This window comes from Dunckerocampus dactyliophorus, chromosome 1 (assembly GCF_027744805.1).
Source record: "Dunckerocampus dactyliophorus isolate RoL2022-P2 chromosome 1, RoL_Ddac_1.1, whole genome shotgun sequence".
NCBI lineage: Eukaryota > Metazoa > Chordata > Actinopteri > Syngnathiformes > Syngnathidae > Dunckerocampus > Dunckerocampus dactyliophorus.
In genome coordinates, this window is record NC_072819.1 from 50,940,852 (window position 1) to 50,961,734 (window position 20,883).

Here is a 20,883-nt window from a genome sequence, read left to right on the forward strand (position 1 = left end):
CTAAAAAAATGTAATCCTGAGGCAGAAGTCCCTTTAGCAGTAGACTGTGTTTTACATTTTACAGCAGTGGTAACACTGATATGACCAATTCACACTTTAAAATCTCATGTGATGTTACCGTGCAACAGTTTGACCATCGAATGGACTATTCCTTAAGGGAAAAGTTGTTTTTGAAAATCCAAACGAAGTGGAGATCAACCAGCATCCCAGAACAGATCCTTTTCAAGCTAAGGCGTTCCACTGTATCACTGAAAACGAGGGCTGTAACGGTCATTTCCTCACTCGATTAATCTTAAGCTTGTTGTTTCCATGAATCGAGTTTCGGCCCTAGAGGGACCAAATAGGTCTGCTTTCATGGATGACTAAGGAAATACAAAAATATGACGTTTACATTTTTAATTTTAAAAAAAAAGATTCATGGAACACCCAAATAGTTGCTGATTATCTGGGTAATCGATGAATCATCGATGAATCATCGATTACAGCTCCGATGAAAACCAAACCTAAATGAGTTGAACTCCTCCCAAAAGCAGCATTGTGCGTACGATTTAAGCCAGACAAAAAGATGATGAGGTTATTATCTCTAAGTATGTTTGCGTTCTTGGCATTGCCGTGAGCCAGTATCGCTCCCAGCTTTTTAATAAGTCGACTTTGTGGCACAACATGAATCGTACGTGTGTTTTGTGTCCGGCGTATTGAGTGGTTCGTCATCGTAGTAATCCTCGCTACGAGGCATGCAGTCGTGACTGAGCCGGTTGCCATGTCTAATCTTGGCCATTGCAAATACAATGATAAGAGTAAAGCGGTCCTCGGGGTGGGGGGCGGAGCGGGGGGGACTGAGCGCCACACTTCCTATTTGTCACTTGGAATGTCACGGTGCCGTCAGCAGGGGATCCACACAAAATGTGGCAAATAAAGCAGCGTTGACGTGCGTTTCAATTTCATAGATCGACAAACAAAGGTTGCGGGGTGATTTCAACAATCCTCATTTTCTAATTCCGCTTTAGCCCTCGAAAAATGAAGACAATCAGGAGTAAAGGCTGAATGGAGATGACGCCGGGAGTGTCACACTGAGGAGGGATGCACAGGTGGGGGAGCAGCATGTCGTACAGGTTATTCTTGGACTCCTGTGGGAGTGGGGGGGGGGTCTCAGTAAACTCCTCATTTCTGTGGTGCTTTATGTAGCGTGACGGCTCCAAATGAAACTCCCCGATCGTGTGGGAGCGCTCTATTAATTTGGGGCTCAGGCCGCATCCATTGGGAGGGAGCTGCGCCGTCCACTGCAGCATCCATCGCCATGCAGCCCCCAGCCTCCCGTAGCGTATTGACGGAGGGGACGCTCAGCATCATTTCTCCACATGCTGTTTGCAGCTTGCTATCATCGCGTCAGTAACTTTGTTTGTAAGGCACAGCACGGATGAAGGTCAACTAGGTGCATACTGTCTAACACGGGGGGTCCAAACTTTTTCCAGCAAGGGCCACATAACGAAAAGTGAAAGGATGCAAGGGCCACTTTCATATTTTGTAAACCAACACAAATAGATATGCTAAGAAGCGACAGTATATGTAGCTCAAGAAAAAGTGCATTTCACCCTTGTAATGAAGGAGAAATGCTGCTAAAAATGACCTTTTTTCCCATAATAATACGAGTTTATTCTTGTAAAATTGTGACTTTTGTTCTTCATTCAATTATGACTTGTTTTCTTAATATTTAGACTTTATTCCCGTAAATTACATCTGGTTTTCCATTTCGAGTGTTTTCTAGTTTTCCAATTATTTCATTTCGGCTTTCCTCTTGTAAATTTTCTTCTTGTAATTATCATTTATTCCCATAATATTTGTTATCTTTTAAAACAACGTTTTTTTTCTTTATTTCAGCACAAAATGATATTTTTCCTCATTTTACATTTTACATTTTTTTTCCTCATTTTTTCCTCAAGTTTATTCTCATAAAATTTCTCATAAAAAGTTCTTTCTTACATTCTCGGACTTCTACTGTTTGGACGTTTGCTAACTGTTGCGTCTTCTAGTAGCCCAGCTGCTTCCCTTCCATGCAGCCCGGCCCCCTGCTGTTCTTTGCTTTAGAACCGCAGGTTTTCAGGGCGCCTTTTGCCATCTCAAGACAACGCTCATCCGGTGCCTGCTGCTCCCTGAGTTGTTGTCTTCCTTGCACTTTGCATGACTTTCATTAAAGACACTACTGTACAGTCTTCCCCCCTTTCTAGCGGTTAACTGGTTCCAGACCCGACTGTGATGCATGAATTTCCGCGACAGGATTCAATGTTAATAAATGAAATATTTTCCTGGACCATTTAAAACCTGTTTATGGCTTTCTATATATGTTTTTTAACATGACATGACATGACATGACACCCTATAGTCACTTTACACTCCATCGTTTACAACACACTGCACAACCTCTTACGCAGCAGGGAATCGAGACAGCCACTAGCTAGCCAGCTCGCGAGCTAACCGCTTATCCTCATAGGTATTTCTTCGAACCTTAAGTAGCCAAAGACCTACCACTTCCACACGAGATGGGAGGATAACTTTTTTTTCACTCCATCATGTTGGACATGCCATGGCTGACTTCATGGTTAAGGTAATGTAATGTAAGCTAATTTTGTGTCATTACTGCCACCTAGTGACCAGAATACTACACATCACTTGCATTTCACGATGCTTTGGCTAATAACAGACCACAAAACAGCCATTATTTAATTAATTAAGTGTTTTCTGAAAAACCACGATATTGCAAAGGAGCGAGGGACGACTGTACAGTAATTCCTCGCCACCTGAAATTTCTTGGCCTCACGTCGCAAAAATTCACAAACCATGGTCGGGTCTGGAACTAGTTGACAGCGATAAACAAAGGATTACTGTATAACTGTTTTTCCGCCTCATGTCTCTGCATCTGGGGGCCAGACATACCTTAATGGACGTCGGCAAGCTCGCCATCATATCTATACCGTACGGCCAGAACATTGAGCCACACCTCTGAATTCATCAATCATGAGTTGGCGAGACACCGCCTCCTGTCTTGCAAAGACATGTATTTCCCACGTTGGATCTTCCAACATGACTGTGCCCCAGTGCACTTAGCTGAGATGGGTTTGGTTTGGAAGAACCCCATCAGCAGCTCTGTGGGAACTATTGGGATGGTGGGCGGTAAAGGCTCAACCAGGATATTCAAAAGACGCCTCCAGCGTTCCTGCATCGCCTTACTGAGCACACGTAAGCCACACTAGAAGCTTTCTGACCATCATCGTCACCAAGACCACAGTCACAAACGCTCAGAAAACAAGAGCTTCCAGAGCCGCAAAGGCTGGATTCCGGTGCTGCTTAAAAGGCTTTCCGCCCTAGCAGACAGGACTTCTGGTGTGGGAGGAGTGGGAGCATCATGCAGAGTGTAGTGTGAGCACATGAAAAGAAGAAGAAATCAAAAGCGGAAATCAAATTAGAAACAAAAAGAAGCTGGCCCACATTGCATTAGGCAATTCTGTTTGAAGTTTTCCTGGCACGCAAAGGCAATCAGGAGAGTCAAGGCTGTTTGGCCACAGTGCGAGTTTCTCTGCTGCACTGCAACCACCCCCACCTCGTCTTCCCCTCTCATCTACTCCACATCAAGTACCACCGCCCATAAGCGAGGATATTGGCGACCACGCAAGGAAGCAGAGATCTCTTTGCACGATGGTCTCTCATTTCATTTCCGAGGAGAACTCATCCGGCCAAGTCAGCCAGCATCGGGCAGATGATCTTTGCTCTTGTTTACAACGACTGCTGCTGCGCTGCGTACGTGCGACCGGCAGCCAGATCGATCTTGAGCGAGTCAATTGCATACATTTGCTCATAAAAAGAGTGCTTATAAAACACACGTGATGCGAGGATATTGTGTACTTTTGAGCTCTCCAGGACGTAATGTAATGAAGGGATCTTACTGTGGCTGAAAGAAAACACAATGCATTCTATTGCTAAGCTCCAGCAAATGTCTTCAGGCTAAAATTGTGTTTAATCAACCTTCTCCCTCTCTTCCATTTTCACCGATTAGCACAATGAGGGGATAAAAATGAGGCTTTGTGGTTGTCAATAGCAGCCTCTTCCTCATTACTTGCTCTTTTCCGCCAGCACATTCATTAGTCTGTCATGTGACTTCCTTTACCTGTCATCCATCCATCATCATTTCACGTTCCTTGGTATGCTCCACTAATTCAAGACACGCCAGCCTCTCTGGTTGGACGTCCAAGCCCAGTTCGTTATTTGAAAAGGCGACACTGTGACCAATGCAGAAACTGTGACTTGAGGATAAGTGGGATTAGACAGGGAAGGGCTCAACGCCACTTTTTCCATGTCCAATACCCATCAGATACAGTCTCTACCAATATTCACAGGCTTGTGTTCTGGGACCGCCCGTCAATAGCGGAATAGTGAATAGCGACAGGATAGTAGTCCCTCATTTATCGCGGTTCATTGGTTCCAGACCCGACCACGATGAGTGAATTTCTGCAAAATAGCATTCAAGAGAATATTTTCACAGTAAGAGCAAGAAAACCTGTTTGCGACCTTCTAAATGTGGGTTTTCTAGGACAGACATTACACCCCTATAATTCACCTTTACACTTTTATGACCAAATATAGTAGATACAGTACAGGCCACAGGATTGGACACACCTTCTTTCATTTCTCTATTGTCATGACCATTTACATTGTACAAAAAAGTGTGAAATTACTCGAAATATGTCTGATATTTTAGACATGATATTTTATGTAGGGATGTCCGACAATATCGGCTCAGCAATATTATCAGCCCAATATTGGCATAAAAATGTGATATCGGTGGAAATCTGTATCGGATTTTTACCTATAATGAAAACGTAAAACAGTAACATTACTGGCACCAAGTGACTAGTGCAGAATACCACGTCAGCGTCTTTTAATGGATGCCTTATTTTTGTATTTCAGTTTATTTAGCCATTTTGTATGCTTGAAAATGCTTAATTTAGGCAGAAAATACCTAAGAGCTAGCGCCTGCTACTATTTACATCCATACTCATCTTGGCAACCTGTGGAGCATGCGCAGCCCAGGCTCTCGCGTTGTTTATAAGACTCGGTCAACCAACTGCTTCCCTCGCAATACCTGGTGCATGTCTCCACAATCGATTCATCTAAAGCTTATAGCTGATTCTTTTCGATACAGGAGGCTTCTACTAAATCACTCGACCGGATATCCGGTCGCATGGGTTTATCATTCACAACCCTAGAAGCTACTGTCAGAGGTACAGAGAAGTTATTTAAACCATTCTCTTCTAGGGTGGAATGATCATACAAAGTATAAAAAAAACATAATACTTGGTTCATTGTCCCACACCGAGGTCCACCTCCACCTGGATATGGAAGTTTGACCCCTCTTCGTGGCAGAATTGGTAGAGTTCATTTAAGTTGGCTGATTTCCTGGCACGGACCCAGCTTTTAATCATCGTCCACAAATGTTCATTAGAGTTGAGGTCAGGGCAGTGAGAAGGTCATTCCAGAAGCTTAATGTTACATATAATGCAGTGGCAGGGGTGGGGGTCAGGGCCAGCGAGGCCTTCCCTGCTGGACGAAACACGATCAGAAGCACTGACCTACATCTCCAGCTTCAATTCTAGTATTTGTCCCACACACACAGAACACAGAACACATTAGGGCTGCAACTTACTCGATTAATCTGAAGCTTGTTTCGATCACAGAAATCACTTTGCGCTTCGAATTTCACTGGTTCACTGAATACGGCCTATTCTGAGTAAAAAATATGCATATTTAAGCAAATGATACGTATTTTCAAGCATAAAAACAGCTAAATGAACTCAATTACAAATATAAGGCATTCAGAAGACGCATTCAAAGACGCTGTGAATGATGTGTTGTGCGCTGGACTGGTCACTAGGTGTCAGTAATGTTACTGTAATGTTTGGTGAGATACACAAGCACCAGACTTGATTGCCGGAACAGGCGGCTTTTATTGCAGGTTTGGATGATCTTACAACAATCCCTTATAAAAACACGGGCTGTTGCTGTGACCCACGGCAAGCTAAAACTCAACTCTGAACCCCCCTGACATCACTTCCTGTCTGGCCGCTACTCTGCTCTGCTCTCCCAGCACTGGAACAGGAACACATTTATAGCAAAAAACACGAGCATGCGTCTTATTTATTTCTTAAATTATGTCTTCAATTATTTAGTATGTTAGGTCAAACGAGTGTAAAGGTGGCTTTAGGGTTGTTATTTCATGTCTAGAGGGCTCTGGTAATGTTAAAAACCATATTTAGAAGGTCGTAAGGCTTTTTATGCTCTAACTAGAAACATATTTGATTTATAAGTAAAGAATCCAACTTGGCGTAGATTCACTAGTGTGGAACCAATTAACCGCAATAAACGCGGGATTACTGTAATCGAGTAATCGGTTACGCCCTGGACGGACCGCACCAATATGACGCAAACACAAACAGTTCGAGGTTTGGTCCGCAACATGTCAGAAAAGAGTCAAAAATGTCAATCTCTACTTTCCAAAGTCATAGCTGACGTGTGTGAATGAACACAAAGACAATAGAGGCTGCAATCAGAGGATATTTACATTTTTGAATGAAAACCGAATGGCAAAATAGCTGTTGATTAGTTGGGTAATCGATTAATTGCTGCAGCTTTAAAACACACTGACATCAAAGTGTGCACACACGGGCCAACACCAATCTACCAACGAACAAAAACACGCAGATGAGACATTAGCTTCCCACTGATTCCACTCCTGGCATCCTGGCCCGGCCCATTAACCTGCTCGAAAGGATGATGGGACGCAAATCAACAGCCGAAGGGTTTCTTACTCGGCCGGTACCAACCCAGACGTGAAACCCTGAACACACGTATGTGGCACACAGCAGCTGCCTCCTCCAATCACATCACTCCGGCCCTAATCTGATTCCATCTCGACACGATCCAATTACCTTTTATTAATTTTGCCTCGGTGCGACTCCACGGCGTTTGAGTCCATCCCTGGTAATGCACTTTAACAAGATGCAATCACATTCACGTGGAATGGAACCATTCTCAGTGCAAACTCTTCCCGCTTCCAGCTCAAGGGCTTCCTGCACATCCAGTACTTTCACCAACACCCTGGGGAGGACATTAGTCACTTCAATGACATCTTATGAGTGAGAATAGAGGAGAGGTTGACAGACGATGTTACGGTGCCAAACCTCGTTGAAAAGGTGCCAAATTCGCACCTACTGGAATGTCAACTCCCATCACCGCACAGCCCCGTTTCCAACACAGCCAAAGAACAATCCACTTCCAAATAAGTGTGAATATTTGCTACACGGATCTCCTAATCCTTGATGCTAATCCTGTTAGCTGCACAGCTTCGAAACTGCCTGTGAGCAAGGCACATCTCTATGCGCCGCATGCCGACTGACCTCCAAAATCCCCATGAACAACTGATTTTTTAAAAAAAAGCACTACTTTGTGTCGCATGTGGAAGTGCTGAAACAAGGCGTTTTGGGCAAGTTTTAGTCACACAGACGACTCTTTAATAATTGAGCAGCTCTACAGCTCAGAGGAACACATGCAGGTAAAAAATATAAGACATTTCTTGGAGTTATTTCCCCATTTCTGCCATGAATGCTCGGATCGGGGTGTCAGGATGGAACCGGGGGCTTTACATACCATGACACGGGGGACAAAATGATTGCTAAAAGGGAAGAAACACACACACCATTTCAAAATAATGTGGGATAATAAATAGCATATCCATACCAATGAGATTGCCCTTTGGACAACGTAGAGGCCTGCTGACTCGGGTCGTTCTTTAAATGGATTCCTTATACGTGGTTGCCTCGAGGGTGTGATTCCTTCACCATATACACACTCCTTCCTCTGGACAATCACTCAAATATTACAACCCATTACGGGGCCGAGGCACACACCATTTCGGCCGATGATGAAGATTTCTAAAAAGGACTTCTATAAATATTCATCCCTTCTGATTCTGTGGTTTCGTTTGAGGCGTGTGTGGTTCTGCTCCTTTGTGTGCATCGGTGTGAGCAAGCGCTACATGATGTAAGCAAACCTCAAACACATGCTCGGGCCCTGGCTCAGGGGGTGCAACGAGAGACACTTGGGCGCAAGGGTATAAATCTTTTAAACCCTGAGCCACTGACATTTCCCCTCGAGAGATACGACGGAATATCTTAATTATGGCACTTAACATCACATTGGCGGGTCCCCCGCGAGCCCAAGCAAGCATGTAATTCATTGTACTAAGCGTCGGTAACAGACGCATACATCAACCTTCAAGGATGCAAACTGCAGAGTGGTTTGTAAACTGGGACTTTGAGAGCACATGAGGCGAGGGCGGATACGTGCGCAGTTGGCGACAACGTCAGTCGGAGAAAAATAGCTCATTTTTGCTCTTCAATTCAAGAACAGTTTTTATTTAGAATGTACCCCCAGCTCTGGCCACTGTCTGGCAACCTAATTAGAGACGTTTGCCATCATGAATATCAGAGATAATGGTTGCTTTAGGGTGACGTAAGAGCACCGCAACAAAGAAAATACATATTCCAGCATTATGCTAGTTAGGGCAAAAGTCTGCTTTAAGTCTCAGGGGCATCAAACGTGAGATGACTCAACGCATCCTCCTCTTCCTCACCTCGTTATCATAATATCAATTATCAACTCATAAAGTGGCAGACAGACAGAAAAAATGTGCCAAATGTCAAGGTCAGAGACACTCTGGCGCAGAGACGGAACCATATCTAACGAACATAAACACAAAGGCTGCTTCCAGCCATCCAAGCGCCATCACACGGCAAAACACCAAGAGGTGGAACATCTGATTGTTCATGTGGCTGCAGTGGATGTCAGAAAGCAACAGTCTGAAACCTTAAAAACAAACTATTTGAGATCCTTGATAAAGTGGCAGCACCAACGTTCATCAGTGGACCCCTCCCAAAGAGAGGACCCCTCCCAAAGAGAGGCCCACAGATCCCGCCGTCTTTAAATTGTGGACATGACACAAACCATCAACAGGAGCAAACAAATTGATGCAGTTCATGTATTTGTTATAAAGTAGCAGGCAGGAAGAACACATAGTCACTGCATATCGCCGAAGAAATAACACAAATGCACGGAGCCTACTTATTTTCATAAAATATTCTTAAACCCCCTAAATAATGTGGTGTGGTTTTACTTGGTGTGCTGCCCACACTGGCGACGAATGGGAATGAATGTTTGGTGGTGGTTGGAGAGGCCGTAGGCGCAAATTGGCAGCCACGTTTCCGTCAGTCTACCCCAGGTGGTTGTAATCTACATCTGTAGGGTGTGACTACGGAGTGAATGAGTAACGGGTTCACTTCACTGTGACGCGCTTTGGGTAGCTTGTAAAAAGGTTATATATAAAAGCAATCCATTCTTTTTTTTTAAACACAAAAGCGCTTACAAATTGAACGTAAAAGTAGCCAGAATTTCAGTTGAAATAATCATACAACCTGTTATTATTTACTTAAAAATGATAAGAAATCGCCAGTGTCCTTTCACTTCAGTGTAGAGCTGCAACAATGGATTAACAACAGACGACATTTTAGTATTTGATTAATCATGCTTTTCTTTAAAAGTGTAAAAATACTCCAATTTCAGCTTCTCAGATGTGGAATGTTTTAATTTCCGTAGCCATCCATGAAAGCAGATCTAAACATGTTTGCCTCTTTTCCGATATTTTGCAGACCAAACCACTGGCTCTTTGTGTTTGGGTCATATTTATTTAACCCCCCAACTTTGTATCTTTGTTATTATGTATCCTCATATGTTCAACATTTGTACATTTCTGCACGTTCAAAGTATTAAAAACATTTTAAGCAAAATAATTGGTGAATGAAGCACACTCACATGCATGATCAGTGCACACTCACATGCATGATCAGTGCACACACACATGCATGATCAGTGCACACTCACATGCATGATCAGTGCACACTCACATGCATGATCAGTGCACACTCACATGCATGATCAGTGCACACACACACATGCATGATCAGTGCACACTCACATGCATGATCAGTGCACACTCACATGCATGATCAGTGCACACACACAGATGCTCGTTTGAAGTCGCCAACACGACAAGACATGCCCCAATAATCCAGGCTGAAAAAGTAGTAGTTAGTATGGTCAAACTTTGAGATGTCTCATTAGCACGGACTACGAGATAAGTAAGCGTCATTTCCAGTTTATTTTTAAATTTGGAGAAAAGATGCTCTGTTATCGAACGAATGATTCTTTCACGCACTCTCCATCTGTGATCTCCCCATGATCTCATGTGCAGCCCAAATACCGGCAGGTGTATTTGAGTGTGAAGCGTTCACGCACGCCTCGTATGTTTGTATGCAAGTATGTTCGCTCTGCTCAACCTCCAGTCGTACCGGAGTTCCCAGATCGCTTTCTTGCGCTCATCTGCAGTTGGATACTTTTCAGAAAAAACCGAGTGCTTGTTTTGAATATGTCTTTCGTTGTTATATTTGTTGTTTGCTAATATCTCGCCACAAATCCAGCACACGGGTAAGCCAACATCATTGTCAGTGAAGGCAATTCACTCAGAATTTACGTTTTTGGGACGCATGTATTATGGATAGATTACCGCGGGGGTAGCACACTCAACAAGATGACTTTTCGTGTCTCATTGCGCACACTGGACCCCCTCCCCCTTCCCTTGCTCATCCAATCAGTGGTCAGAACGCAGTGTAGATGCATTCACGGACTTGCGGTGCATCGGATATTTCCAATTCTTTTAAAAATCGACATTCCTCCACTTCTATGTTAAAAAAAATAAGTCCCCCTGCAAAAGGAGCCACAACAAGGAGGCCGGAGAGCCGTGGGTTGCAGACCCCTGGTCACTGTGTCATTGTGTATGTGTTGCCTACCTGTTGAGTGTAAAATTTGCTGCGTGAGGATTAGCCTCTAGTGTTTACTTAATCATTTCAAACTGTTATGTCGAGTAAGGACCCCCCTGCTGTTTCCATTGCCTTGTCAAGCTCATTCGCAGGTTCCGTGATGCCGAGTGCTCGGCCAAATATTCAGCAACTTCCCCTTAAAGGAAAACTGCACTTTTTGGAGGAATTTTGCCCATCATCCCCCATCCTTGTGTGAGTCATGAACACGTCTTTCTCTTTTCTGGGTGTCTTACAGAAATAAAAACAGATCAGGTCATTAAAGCACGTAATGGGAAACACGTATTCCACTTAGAAAGGCCGCTATTACATCACCTCCAAAAACCTCCAACAAGGTTGCTGTGAGCATGCGGTAACAGGTACTTTCATGAAGCATTACCAGAACTCCCTTCCTGGGCGCATTGATTTCACTTAGAGACAAACTCTTACACCAGATTTCACTTTTTGCAAACTCAGAAACAAAAACACAACAGCGGTGGCGGCAGCTCCACTATGCAGCGTTGCCGTTTGCTTGTGGCCTGAAACCATCGTATGACTGGTATCGGAATCAGCAGCACTAAACCCTGATCGGACAACCCCTAATAATAAACAACGTCCCTGTAGTTTGGTTAATATGCAGGTCACATGATGCAAATGCGGCCTTGTTGGACGTTTTTGGAGGTTTTTTTCCAGAAGGCGTTAAATAGGCCTTTGCCAGAATAGGTGCGTCCCGTCACGTGCATTCTTAGCTCTCTTCTTAGCCTCTTTTTAGCAGTTTTTATAGCTTTAGAATCCACAGACAAGAAGAGCACTTGTGTTCATGTCTCACATAATTGTGGATGATGGGCAAAATACCCCGACCAGTCCAGGGTGTACCCTGCCTGTCACCCGAAGTCAGCTGGGATAGGCCCCGGCATGCCCCCGCGATTCTCATGAGGAGAAGCAGTATAGAAAATGGATGGATGGAGGGCAAAATTCCCCCCCCAAAAAGTGCACTTTTCCTTTAAGCAAAGTGACGAGCATCTCTTGTGCGACTCGCAAAAAACACAGGGAAATAACAGTAATAATAAATCATGTATCAGTCTTTGTGAGCTGCCCCCCCTGCCCCCGTCCTTACAACCTAGTGACCTCTGATGCGATAGATAAGCACAGTTAGAAAGACATGATCAGATGAACACCACTCTGAAAACGGTTTGTTCTTCTCCTAAAGGCACGTGTTGGATGTCAGCAGACTGTGCAGGTGTGCCTAATGAAAATGCTGACGGGGGCCGGGATGCACCACTTTACAGCGCTCTACCCCCACCTGCCGTCGTTGGCCTGCAAACCGCTGATCTCAAGCAAGCAGTCATATTTTGAGAGCTGATTGAAACACCCACGCAGATCAAGACGGCAACATGTTGCACGGATGCGGACGTCGCAAGTCGCTCTCAAGAAGCTTAAACTGTGTCTTTTTGTTTCTTGTTTTTTTCCACGCTTGCTGCCCAGACGTGGCAATTAAGACGCCTGCTGATCAGACGTGCGTGAGGCTCGGCTTGGCGCACACACACACACACACACACACACACACACACACACACACGTATACGGCGTATAAAAAACCAGCACTGCATTTGCAAACTTCTAAAGCCCACTCCTGGCTGCAAGTCCAGCACGAGCAGGCGCAGTGGCTCACAGACAAGTGCTGCAGTCGTCATTAACTATCTGGAACACAAAGTTGCACTAATAAAAACTCGATACTGAGCGCCGGCTCATACAAAATGTGCATGTAATATATTAAACAGTTAAAAGGAGGCGACTCTGTGCCATCTTTAAAAAGACAAAAAAGACCCCTCGAATAATCCCTTTTGAAAGCCCCCTTCTCCTCCAAATACGTGACGCAACTACAAAATAAGGTCCACTCCAACAATCCTGCTGTCATTCCGTCTCCAGTAGCTCGTCGCGTTAAACGCAAGTTTGTCCACTAAAGTCACACCGTCTGTGCACGCGCACGCGCGAGCACGTCTTACCTTGGCTTCCGCACACCAACACCGCCATCAGATGCGCCAGTAGGATCATCATATTCGCCCGGATCCTTTGCCGCCAGAAAGAAGCAATGCAACAAAAATACACGAGCGACACACACGCGGCTCCGTTCATCCGCTGCCTTGCTACGCGGGGGGGGGACTGTAGTCTGATTCGACTCCTTCCTTCCGCTCCTTCCTCTACGCGCGCTCCCGCTGCCACGCTCGTTCACTGTGCACGCTCGACGCACCCTCTCCTCCACCGCCAGTCCCTCACCTGCCAACATCGACTCTGGGAACTCAGTCTCGGTTACTGGTGGGGAGCAGTTTTAGGAACACGAGACGGGCAAAAGTACTGGGACGCTTGGCGCGTGCATCTACAGGTGGGGATGATAGTCTGCATAACCTTCTGGGACCACTTGCACAATTAATTGGGGACTCTAAATCGGGGGTGTCCAAAGTGAGGCCCAAGGAAAATTGTAACAAACATCATTTCACAATAAAACTGAAAATAAAAATGAAAAACATTTTAAAAAAAAATGGAAAAATCAGCAGTAATTTCTCAAGGATAAAGTCAAAATAAAAATACAAGAAAAATACAAGATAAAACAGTTCAGTCATAATTTTATGAGAAGAACATCTTAATATTACAGGGGAAAATAACATCATTTTTAGTGGCATAAAGTGGAAATATTAAAGAAAAAAACACTTTAAAAAAAGATTAGACCACAACTCCTCCCAGTCTTAGTGTAAGGAACCAATAGGAGGAGGGCGTTGGCACACCAAATCCGCCCACTCTTACTGTATTTAAGGCCTAGGTCTTTTGTGACCTCTCAGATGAGTCGTCACTGCGCCCTTGGGGTCATTTTGGTTGGCCGGCCCCTCCTGGGAAGGTTCACCACTGTTCCATGTTTTGGCCATTTGTGGATAATGGCTCTCACTGTGGTTGGCTGGAGTCCCAAAGCTTTTTCACACAGGGCCATGTAGCTTTGGATTTTTTTCTCCAAACTGCATTTTGTGTTCAGTTGTGTTGTCATTGACTAATATTTAAACTTGTTGGATTTGAAACATATAAGCAAAATGCAAACAAATTAAAAAAAAAAAATCAGGAAGGGGGCAAACACCCCGCATGTGTGGATGTGCACTGTGATTGACAGGTGACCCGTTCAAGGCGTACCCTGCCTCTCACCCAAAGTCAGCTGGGGTAGGCTCCAGCTCACCCCTGACCCTCATGAGTACATTGGGTGTCAAAAATGGATGATTTGTCGAGTATGACTGCCTTGGAGAAGGTTTGCATCAGGTTGCTTCTTCTTCAAAAAAAGACATGTTTGAGGTGAATGATAGCTGCTGTCAGGATAGGCCAGACAGTATCTAAAAGGCAGCACAGTCACTTCACTCTTGCAATCTCTTACATAATGCGGCTGCTTTTGAACCGCTCACAAAACTGTGTGGCCCGTCTAGAAGTCAAACTGACGGCAATCGACCCGTCAGCGCCGTTGTTTCCAGAATGCGCCAGTTGCCTTAGCAACCAATGGAAGAAGCGGCTTGTGCTTAAAAGTACGCCTCGTGCACGGACCACAGTCCTATATTATGTTAATTGGGGACTGAAAATTGCAGGTGTGAATGTGCACGATTCACTTTCCAGAGCACATTCCGCTCTTCTTCTTATATGATTCTTGTCACTATGCCTGTGAATGTGTGATTGAGCCACATTGTGGTGGGCAGCCTGGGCAGAGATGCATGTACTGTACCAGTGTGGCCACTTTGCTGTTCCATTCCTGCTTCGATGGTAGGTATCGCATTTTCTTCTTTACCTTCACAAAACCCCAAAGAAAACTACAGTCTCTTAGATACAGGGTTCGAACTCTGCTTTTTGGGCAACTTTGTGACCACATTTAGCATTTTAACGTTCTAAGATGAACATTGGCAGCCTTGACCCTTACATTTGTATTACATTTGCATTACCCAAAATAGGAGATATCATCTGAGAAAATAAGCCACCCGAGAAATAAATTAAAACTCATGCGTGTCGCAGTAAATGTGTTCTGTGTAGAGGACAGGAAGTGACGTCGGGGGTTCAGAGTTGAGTTTTAGCTCGTCGTGGGTTATGGCTGAAACAGTAGGACAATTTTGGGATCATGAAGAGCTCTTTTTAAGTCCAGCCACAAATTCTTGGTTGGATTTAGATCTGGGCTTTGACTTGGTCACTCTAGAACATTTACCTTGTTGTCTTTGAACCAGTTCATTAATTGAAACCACTTTGTAAAAAATCTTTTTCCATTTTGACTTGAAAGGAGCTTTTTTTTTTGCAAGTCCAAAAAGCCAAATGATATCAATCATTATTTTATTGATAAAAGCGATCAGAGCTGAGGGACGCAAGGCACTGTATCGATTGCATCAGTCTGCGTAAAATAACTTGTCTGGTCGCTTGTTTTTTTTTGTAACTGATAACATTTGCTGTCTTTTATTTGTAGATAAAGTACACGCACCCCATCCTGCAGTTTTGATACTTTGTTGTAAAAGTCAGATGACCTTCTGGTGAGCTTGCCTATATAATCCTCCATCTTGGCAGTCAAATGCATTCGTTCATTCAGGAGAGCAGAAAAATATCTTGCATTTGACTTGCTGCTCTCCAGCTGGTGCTGGTGCTGTCAAATGGAAGGACAGCAGTGACAAGCACCACCCTTTCGGGATAAGCACCTCCTGTATGACTTTTTCTGTATTTTATAATGATGTTACACTTGCATTAAAGACACAACAACGATTTTTACTTAACAAAATGCTCGGAATCACACAGAAAAATCCACTCATAATACACTTCAATGGATAAATATTAGTATTTATTTCTGTTATCATTTCATCATGATCTGCCTCCAATGACCTCACATGACTGGCTCTTACCTATTTGCTTCATTAAATCCAGGTGGTGACTTTTTTTTTGTCCGGCCAACATATTATAGCCCGTATGTATCATTTTGACCATGTGTAAATTGGACAAAATCCAAAATAATCCCCAAAAATTGACATTTGTGCAGCCAATTTTAGTTTTTAAACATCTCTGACGATGTTGCATGAATATTCATTTGGACATGCATGTCCATTGATGACATGCAGTCAGGGGAGGCAGGTGGTGGAAAAAAACATAGTAAATAAATAAATAAAATAATGTATTAATATCAATTAATATTTTCCCGTATGAATATTTTTAAAGTAAAAATTTGCACATTTCCTGATCAAATACAGGGCAGGGCTGCTGCCAGCGTTTCTTCTCGGTTTAGCGCGCAAGCCCTGCCAACCGTCTGAGCGCTGGGTTGGATCATGGCGCCTGCCAGTTTCTGTTTGTCAGCATGTCACCAAGAATATAACATTCATTCTACGCCATGGCTTTCTACAGCCTGCGTGTTGTCTTTAGTGTGAGTGTGACATGATCATTCCTGCTGATCGGACAATAAATGACATAGAAATGTAATACGCAGAGGCGATTGCAGTGCTCGCTTCATCCTGAAGGGGTGGGGGCATGCTTGAGCTGGAAGGTGCTTGTCACTGGCGTCCTTCGATAGAGAGGAAAAGCTATTTTTTTTATTTTTTTTTTACAGCACCAGCTGGAGAGCAGCAAGTCATATGTGTTGAATATACCACATGAGCGTACATGTTCCTTTCTTGTACTGTGCTTCACAGGCCATTGGCCGCTGTACTGGGCCCATTTCCAAAAAATATTCCGAGTGCTAAAGAAAATGATGAGCGAAGATGATGATTCATTGTAACGCAAGCTATGCACAACTTATTGTAAATGCCAGCCAGTTAGAAGGAGTGGCTGCGTTGTGCATTCACATTATCCATAATCAAATGGGCCATTATCCACGATGACAAATCTTACTGACATTTCTCTACCTGTAATTGGGGTGTGTGTGTATGGGGGGGGGGGGTCATCATAAAACAAAATGATTCAAAGTCTCCAGACAAAACGAAAAACAGACAAACAACTTTGTGAATCCAAAAGAAGACTCTTGTCCTGCTCTTCCCGTCATCTGATGTCCCTGAAGCGGGAGCTTTCATCCTGAGGGAGGTCATTATTATTCCTCCTAAAGTGGAGGTGGAAGTGTGCGGCTGCGAGTGAGCGTCACAACAAATGCTCCCGCAGCGATTTGCTACGCTCCGTTGTCACGGGTTCAGTACGCCATGACTGAGAATGGGGGTTGTATACGCTGTGTAACTTCAACAGTGGCGTGCGGTGACGTTCATGGCTGGTGAGGCACTGATTCTTTGGGTTTTTTCATTTTGTTCATGTAGGTTGCACATTAAGACAGCAAGAAAAACAGCTGTCTTAGTTTTATTCATGTATTTTTTTATGTTAACCCAGGGGTGTCCAAAGTGTGGCCCAGGAGACATTTGCAGCCCGCTAATGTTTTTTTAATTGTCCCGAGGCACATTCTAAAAATAAAACAGGAAAACTAAAAAAAAAACAAACAGCAAAATGGAACCCTCACCCTAATCTTAGCCCTAACCCTAAAAAGCCGTATTTTTATGAGAATAACATTTTATTATTATGAGGAAATTAAAAAAAAAAGTTATAATGTTAAAAGAATGAAGTTAAAATGTTATGGGAATAAAGTTATAATTACAAGAAGAAAATTTACAAGAAGAAAGTTGAAATAGTTGGAAGAAAATCAAAATCTTCCAATATCACTCGGAGCCTGTGAACATGCAGTAGCAACATGACGTCTTGGCATGACTGCTATCTGGATGAAAAATATACTGAACCAAGACGACGGTCCACCTCGAGAAGCGTTTGAGGCGTCACTCCGATGATGTCACTTCCAGAAACGAGGCTGAACCGCGAGCTCATTCGTCATGACGGGCGAAAAGTTGATGAGCCATGTCAGCGACCCTTTCATGCGGTAGAGTCCCAACTCCAAATGGTACATGTATGGGTGTGGTTTAATGCATAGACGTCTGGAATGTAAATATCGTCTTGTCGGATCACGCATTTATCAAACAAAATCCATTTTGGGTGAAATTTAATTGCTACTCGGTTCTCTCCCCCGTGTTGCAGATGAGAAGACTGATAACTTTCATATTTTTGTGTGAAGTACTGAGATGTAGCCAGGAGGCGGACTCCTCAGAAAAGAAGAAAGACAGCAAGAAGGGGAAAACGGCTAACAAGTCTGTGTATGAAATATAAACATATTGAGTTTCATCATTAGTTAATATGATAACTGTGCACTTTACGTGCATAAATAAATAGAACAAAAACATCTTTCATGCATGAGATGAGGGGTATAACTAGGCTTTAAAAAAGACACATTTGTCTGATGAGGGAAGCAGCCCGAATGTTTCTTAAGTGTGTGTTTTTTTTGTTTTTTTTAAACTCAGCCGAACGCCAACTGATATCCAGAGAGGAGAACAATCGCTGTGTGAAAACACCTCCACCAGCCTCTTGAGGCTGACAGAAGACTCACTTGGCAATAAGACACACAGAAACATTCATGCTGCTGCTGCTACGTTTCTGTACACAGAATTTCATGAATCATGAATCACTGGGCTAATATCGTGCAGTGTCTACGGTATTCAGAGGCAACGCCTATTTTTGATACCCTAAACCAGGGGTCATCCAAGGGTACAATGCTGATCCAATCATGAAGAAAATGTCATGAAAGCTGCTGTGTCACCGGCTCAAGATTACATGTACAAGAACATCACCACCGCTCGTGTATGCTACCAATCGCGCAGGGGCGTCAAACACATCGCAGTTATGGTTATCCTCGCAGGGCCACTTTTTATAATTTTATTTTAGATACAGTATGTGTTAATAATTTATGATTACATGAATTAATAACTCATTTAAAAAGTCATTTTAAATTGGATTTGACAACAAAAAAATAAGGTTTTCTGTCGATATTGACAACAAATACATTTAGCAATAAAGATTGTCTTTTTGATTTAAAAAATATACATATTTAAGATTTTTTGTTAGTAATATTAATTTGGTTTTTGCTTTAATATTTTATTGTTTATAGTAAACATAACGGTAAATGTTAATTCAATTATTGTAAAAATATGTTTTAAATATTATATTTTTATATTTAAAAATATTTTGTATATATCCAAATTTGTACTTTTTATATACGTATTTAAATATCTTTATATTAAGTAAAAAATTCCAGCATACATATAAAATACAATAATGTATATATAATTTTACATCAGTATAAAAGTAAAATAATGAAAAACCAAGCTTAAAAAAGTAAAGACAAAATTAATATTAATAACAAAATTACAATATATATACAAATATTTTTTAAAATAATATTAAAAGAAGTGTCCTTTTGACATGCATTATTTCAAGGCTTTCGCGGGCCACATAAAATGATATGGCGGGCCAAATCCGGCCCCCGGGCCTTGAGTTTGACACCCGTGCAATAGGGTTTTGCATCTGAACACATAGAAGGGATGAACGAAAGGGACAAATGAACATTTAAGGCTACGTTGACCTTCATGACACCATGTGGCAGCAAGATCAACACAGACACCACCTTCATGTTTTGCCACAAGTTATTTTTTGGAATTCAGTTGTGTTTCTCACCTCAAGTGTCTGCTTTTCGTTTGATCATAGGTGCAAAATAACCCAAAATGTAGCTAAAGAAAGTTGCAAGTGCCAGCATTTTGGAAAAGAAGGTAAGAAACACTACAGAAGTCAAGAATGACGGTGGAGCGATAAAGTGTTGGCACCCTTCCTCATTTCTTATTGTTTTGCATGTTTGTCCCACTTCAATGTTTCAGATCATCAAACAAATGTAAATATTAGTCAATGACAACACAACTCAACACTTGATGCACTTTTTAAATCTAACTTTTTATTATTAAGGGAGAAAACAAATCCAAAGCTACATGTCCCTGTGTGAAAAAGTGATTGCCCCCTAAAGCTAATAAGTGGTTGCCCCCCCCCTTAGCAGCAACAACTGCAATCAAGCGTTTGTGATAACTTGCAATGAGTCTCTTGCAGCGCTGGGGAGGAATTTTGGAGAATTGTTGTCATTCAGCCACATTGGAGGCTTTTCCTTTTTAAGGTCATGCCACTGCATCTCAATAGGATTCAGGTCAGGACTTGGACTAGACCACTCCAAAGTCTACATCCATTCAGAGGTGGACTTGCTGGTGTGTTTTGGATCATTGTCCTGCTGCAGAACCCAAGTTGCTTTCAGCTTGAGGTCACCAACAGATGGCCGGACATTCTCCTTCAGCAGAATTCATGCTTCCATTTATCACAGCAAGTCTTCCAGGTCCTGAAGACCATCACACTACCACCACGACATTTTACTGTTGCTATGATGCTCTTTTTCTGAAATGCCAGATGTAATGGGACACACACCTTCCAAAAAGTTTAACTTTTGTCTCATCACAGAGTATTTTCCCAGAGGTCTTGGGGATCATCAAGATGTTTTCTGGCAAAATGGAGACGAGTCTTAATGTTGTTTTTGTTCAGCAGTGGTTTTGGTCTTGGAACTCTGCCATGCAGGCCGTTTTTGCCCAGTGTCTTTCTTATGGTGGAGTCATGAACACTGACCTTAACTGAGGCAAGTGAGGCCTGCGGTACTTTGGATGTTGTTGTGGGGTCTTTTGTGACCTCTCGGATGAGTCGTCGCTGTGCTCTTGAGGTCATTTTGGTTGGCCGGCCCCACCTGGGAAGGTTCACCACTGTTCCATGTTTTGGCCATTGGTGGATAATGGCTCCCACTGTGGTTGGCTGGAGTCCCAAAGCTTTACAAATGGCTTTATAACCTTTTCCACACTCATAGATCTCAATTCATCTCAGTTAAGTTATGTTTTAACGGGGGTGCAATCACTTTTCCACACAAGGCCATGTAGGTTTGGATTTTTTTTCTCCCTTAATAATAAAAAGTTTCTTTTAAAAACTGCATTTTGTGGTA

The 20,883-nt window shown here is 43.0% G+C and overlaps 1 protein-coding gene across 3 annotated transcripts in view; it reads right to left on the minus strand.

Annotated features, from left to right (window-relative positions):
* Positions 1-13,196, minus strand: part of LOC129185146 (neural cell adhesion molecule 2-like) — a 243,331-nt gene extending 230,135 nt beyond the window's left edge. For 2 of the 3 annotated variants that reach the window (XM_054781881.1, XM_054781871.1), the window contains exon 1: positions 12,962-13,194. In XM_054781881.1, the coding sequence (XP_054637856.1) occupies positions 12,962-13,091 (130 nt within the window). In that variant the 5' untranslated portion in view covers positions 13,092-13,194. Of the gene's footprint in view, positions 1-12,961 lie in introns of all 3 variants that reach the window. The other variant, XM_054781890.1, reaches the window with a different exon arrangement.
* Between the last annotated feature and the right edge of the window lie 7,687 nt (positions 13,197-20,883).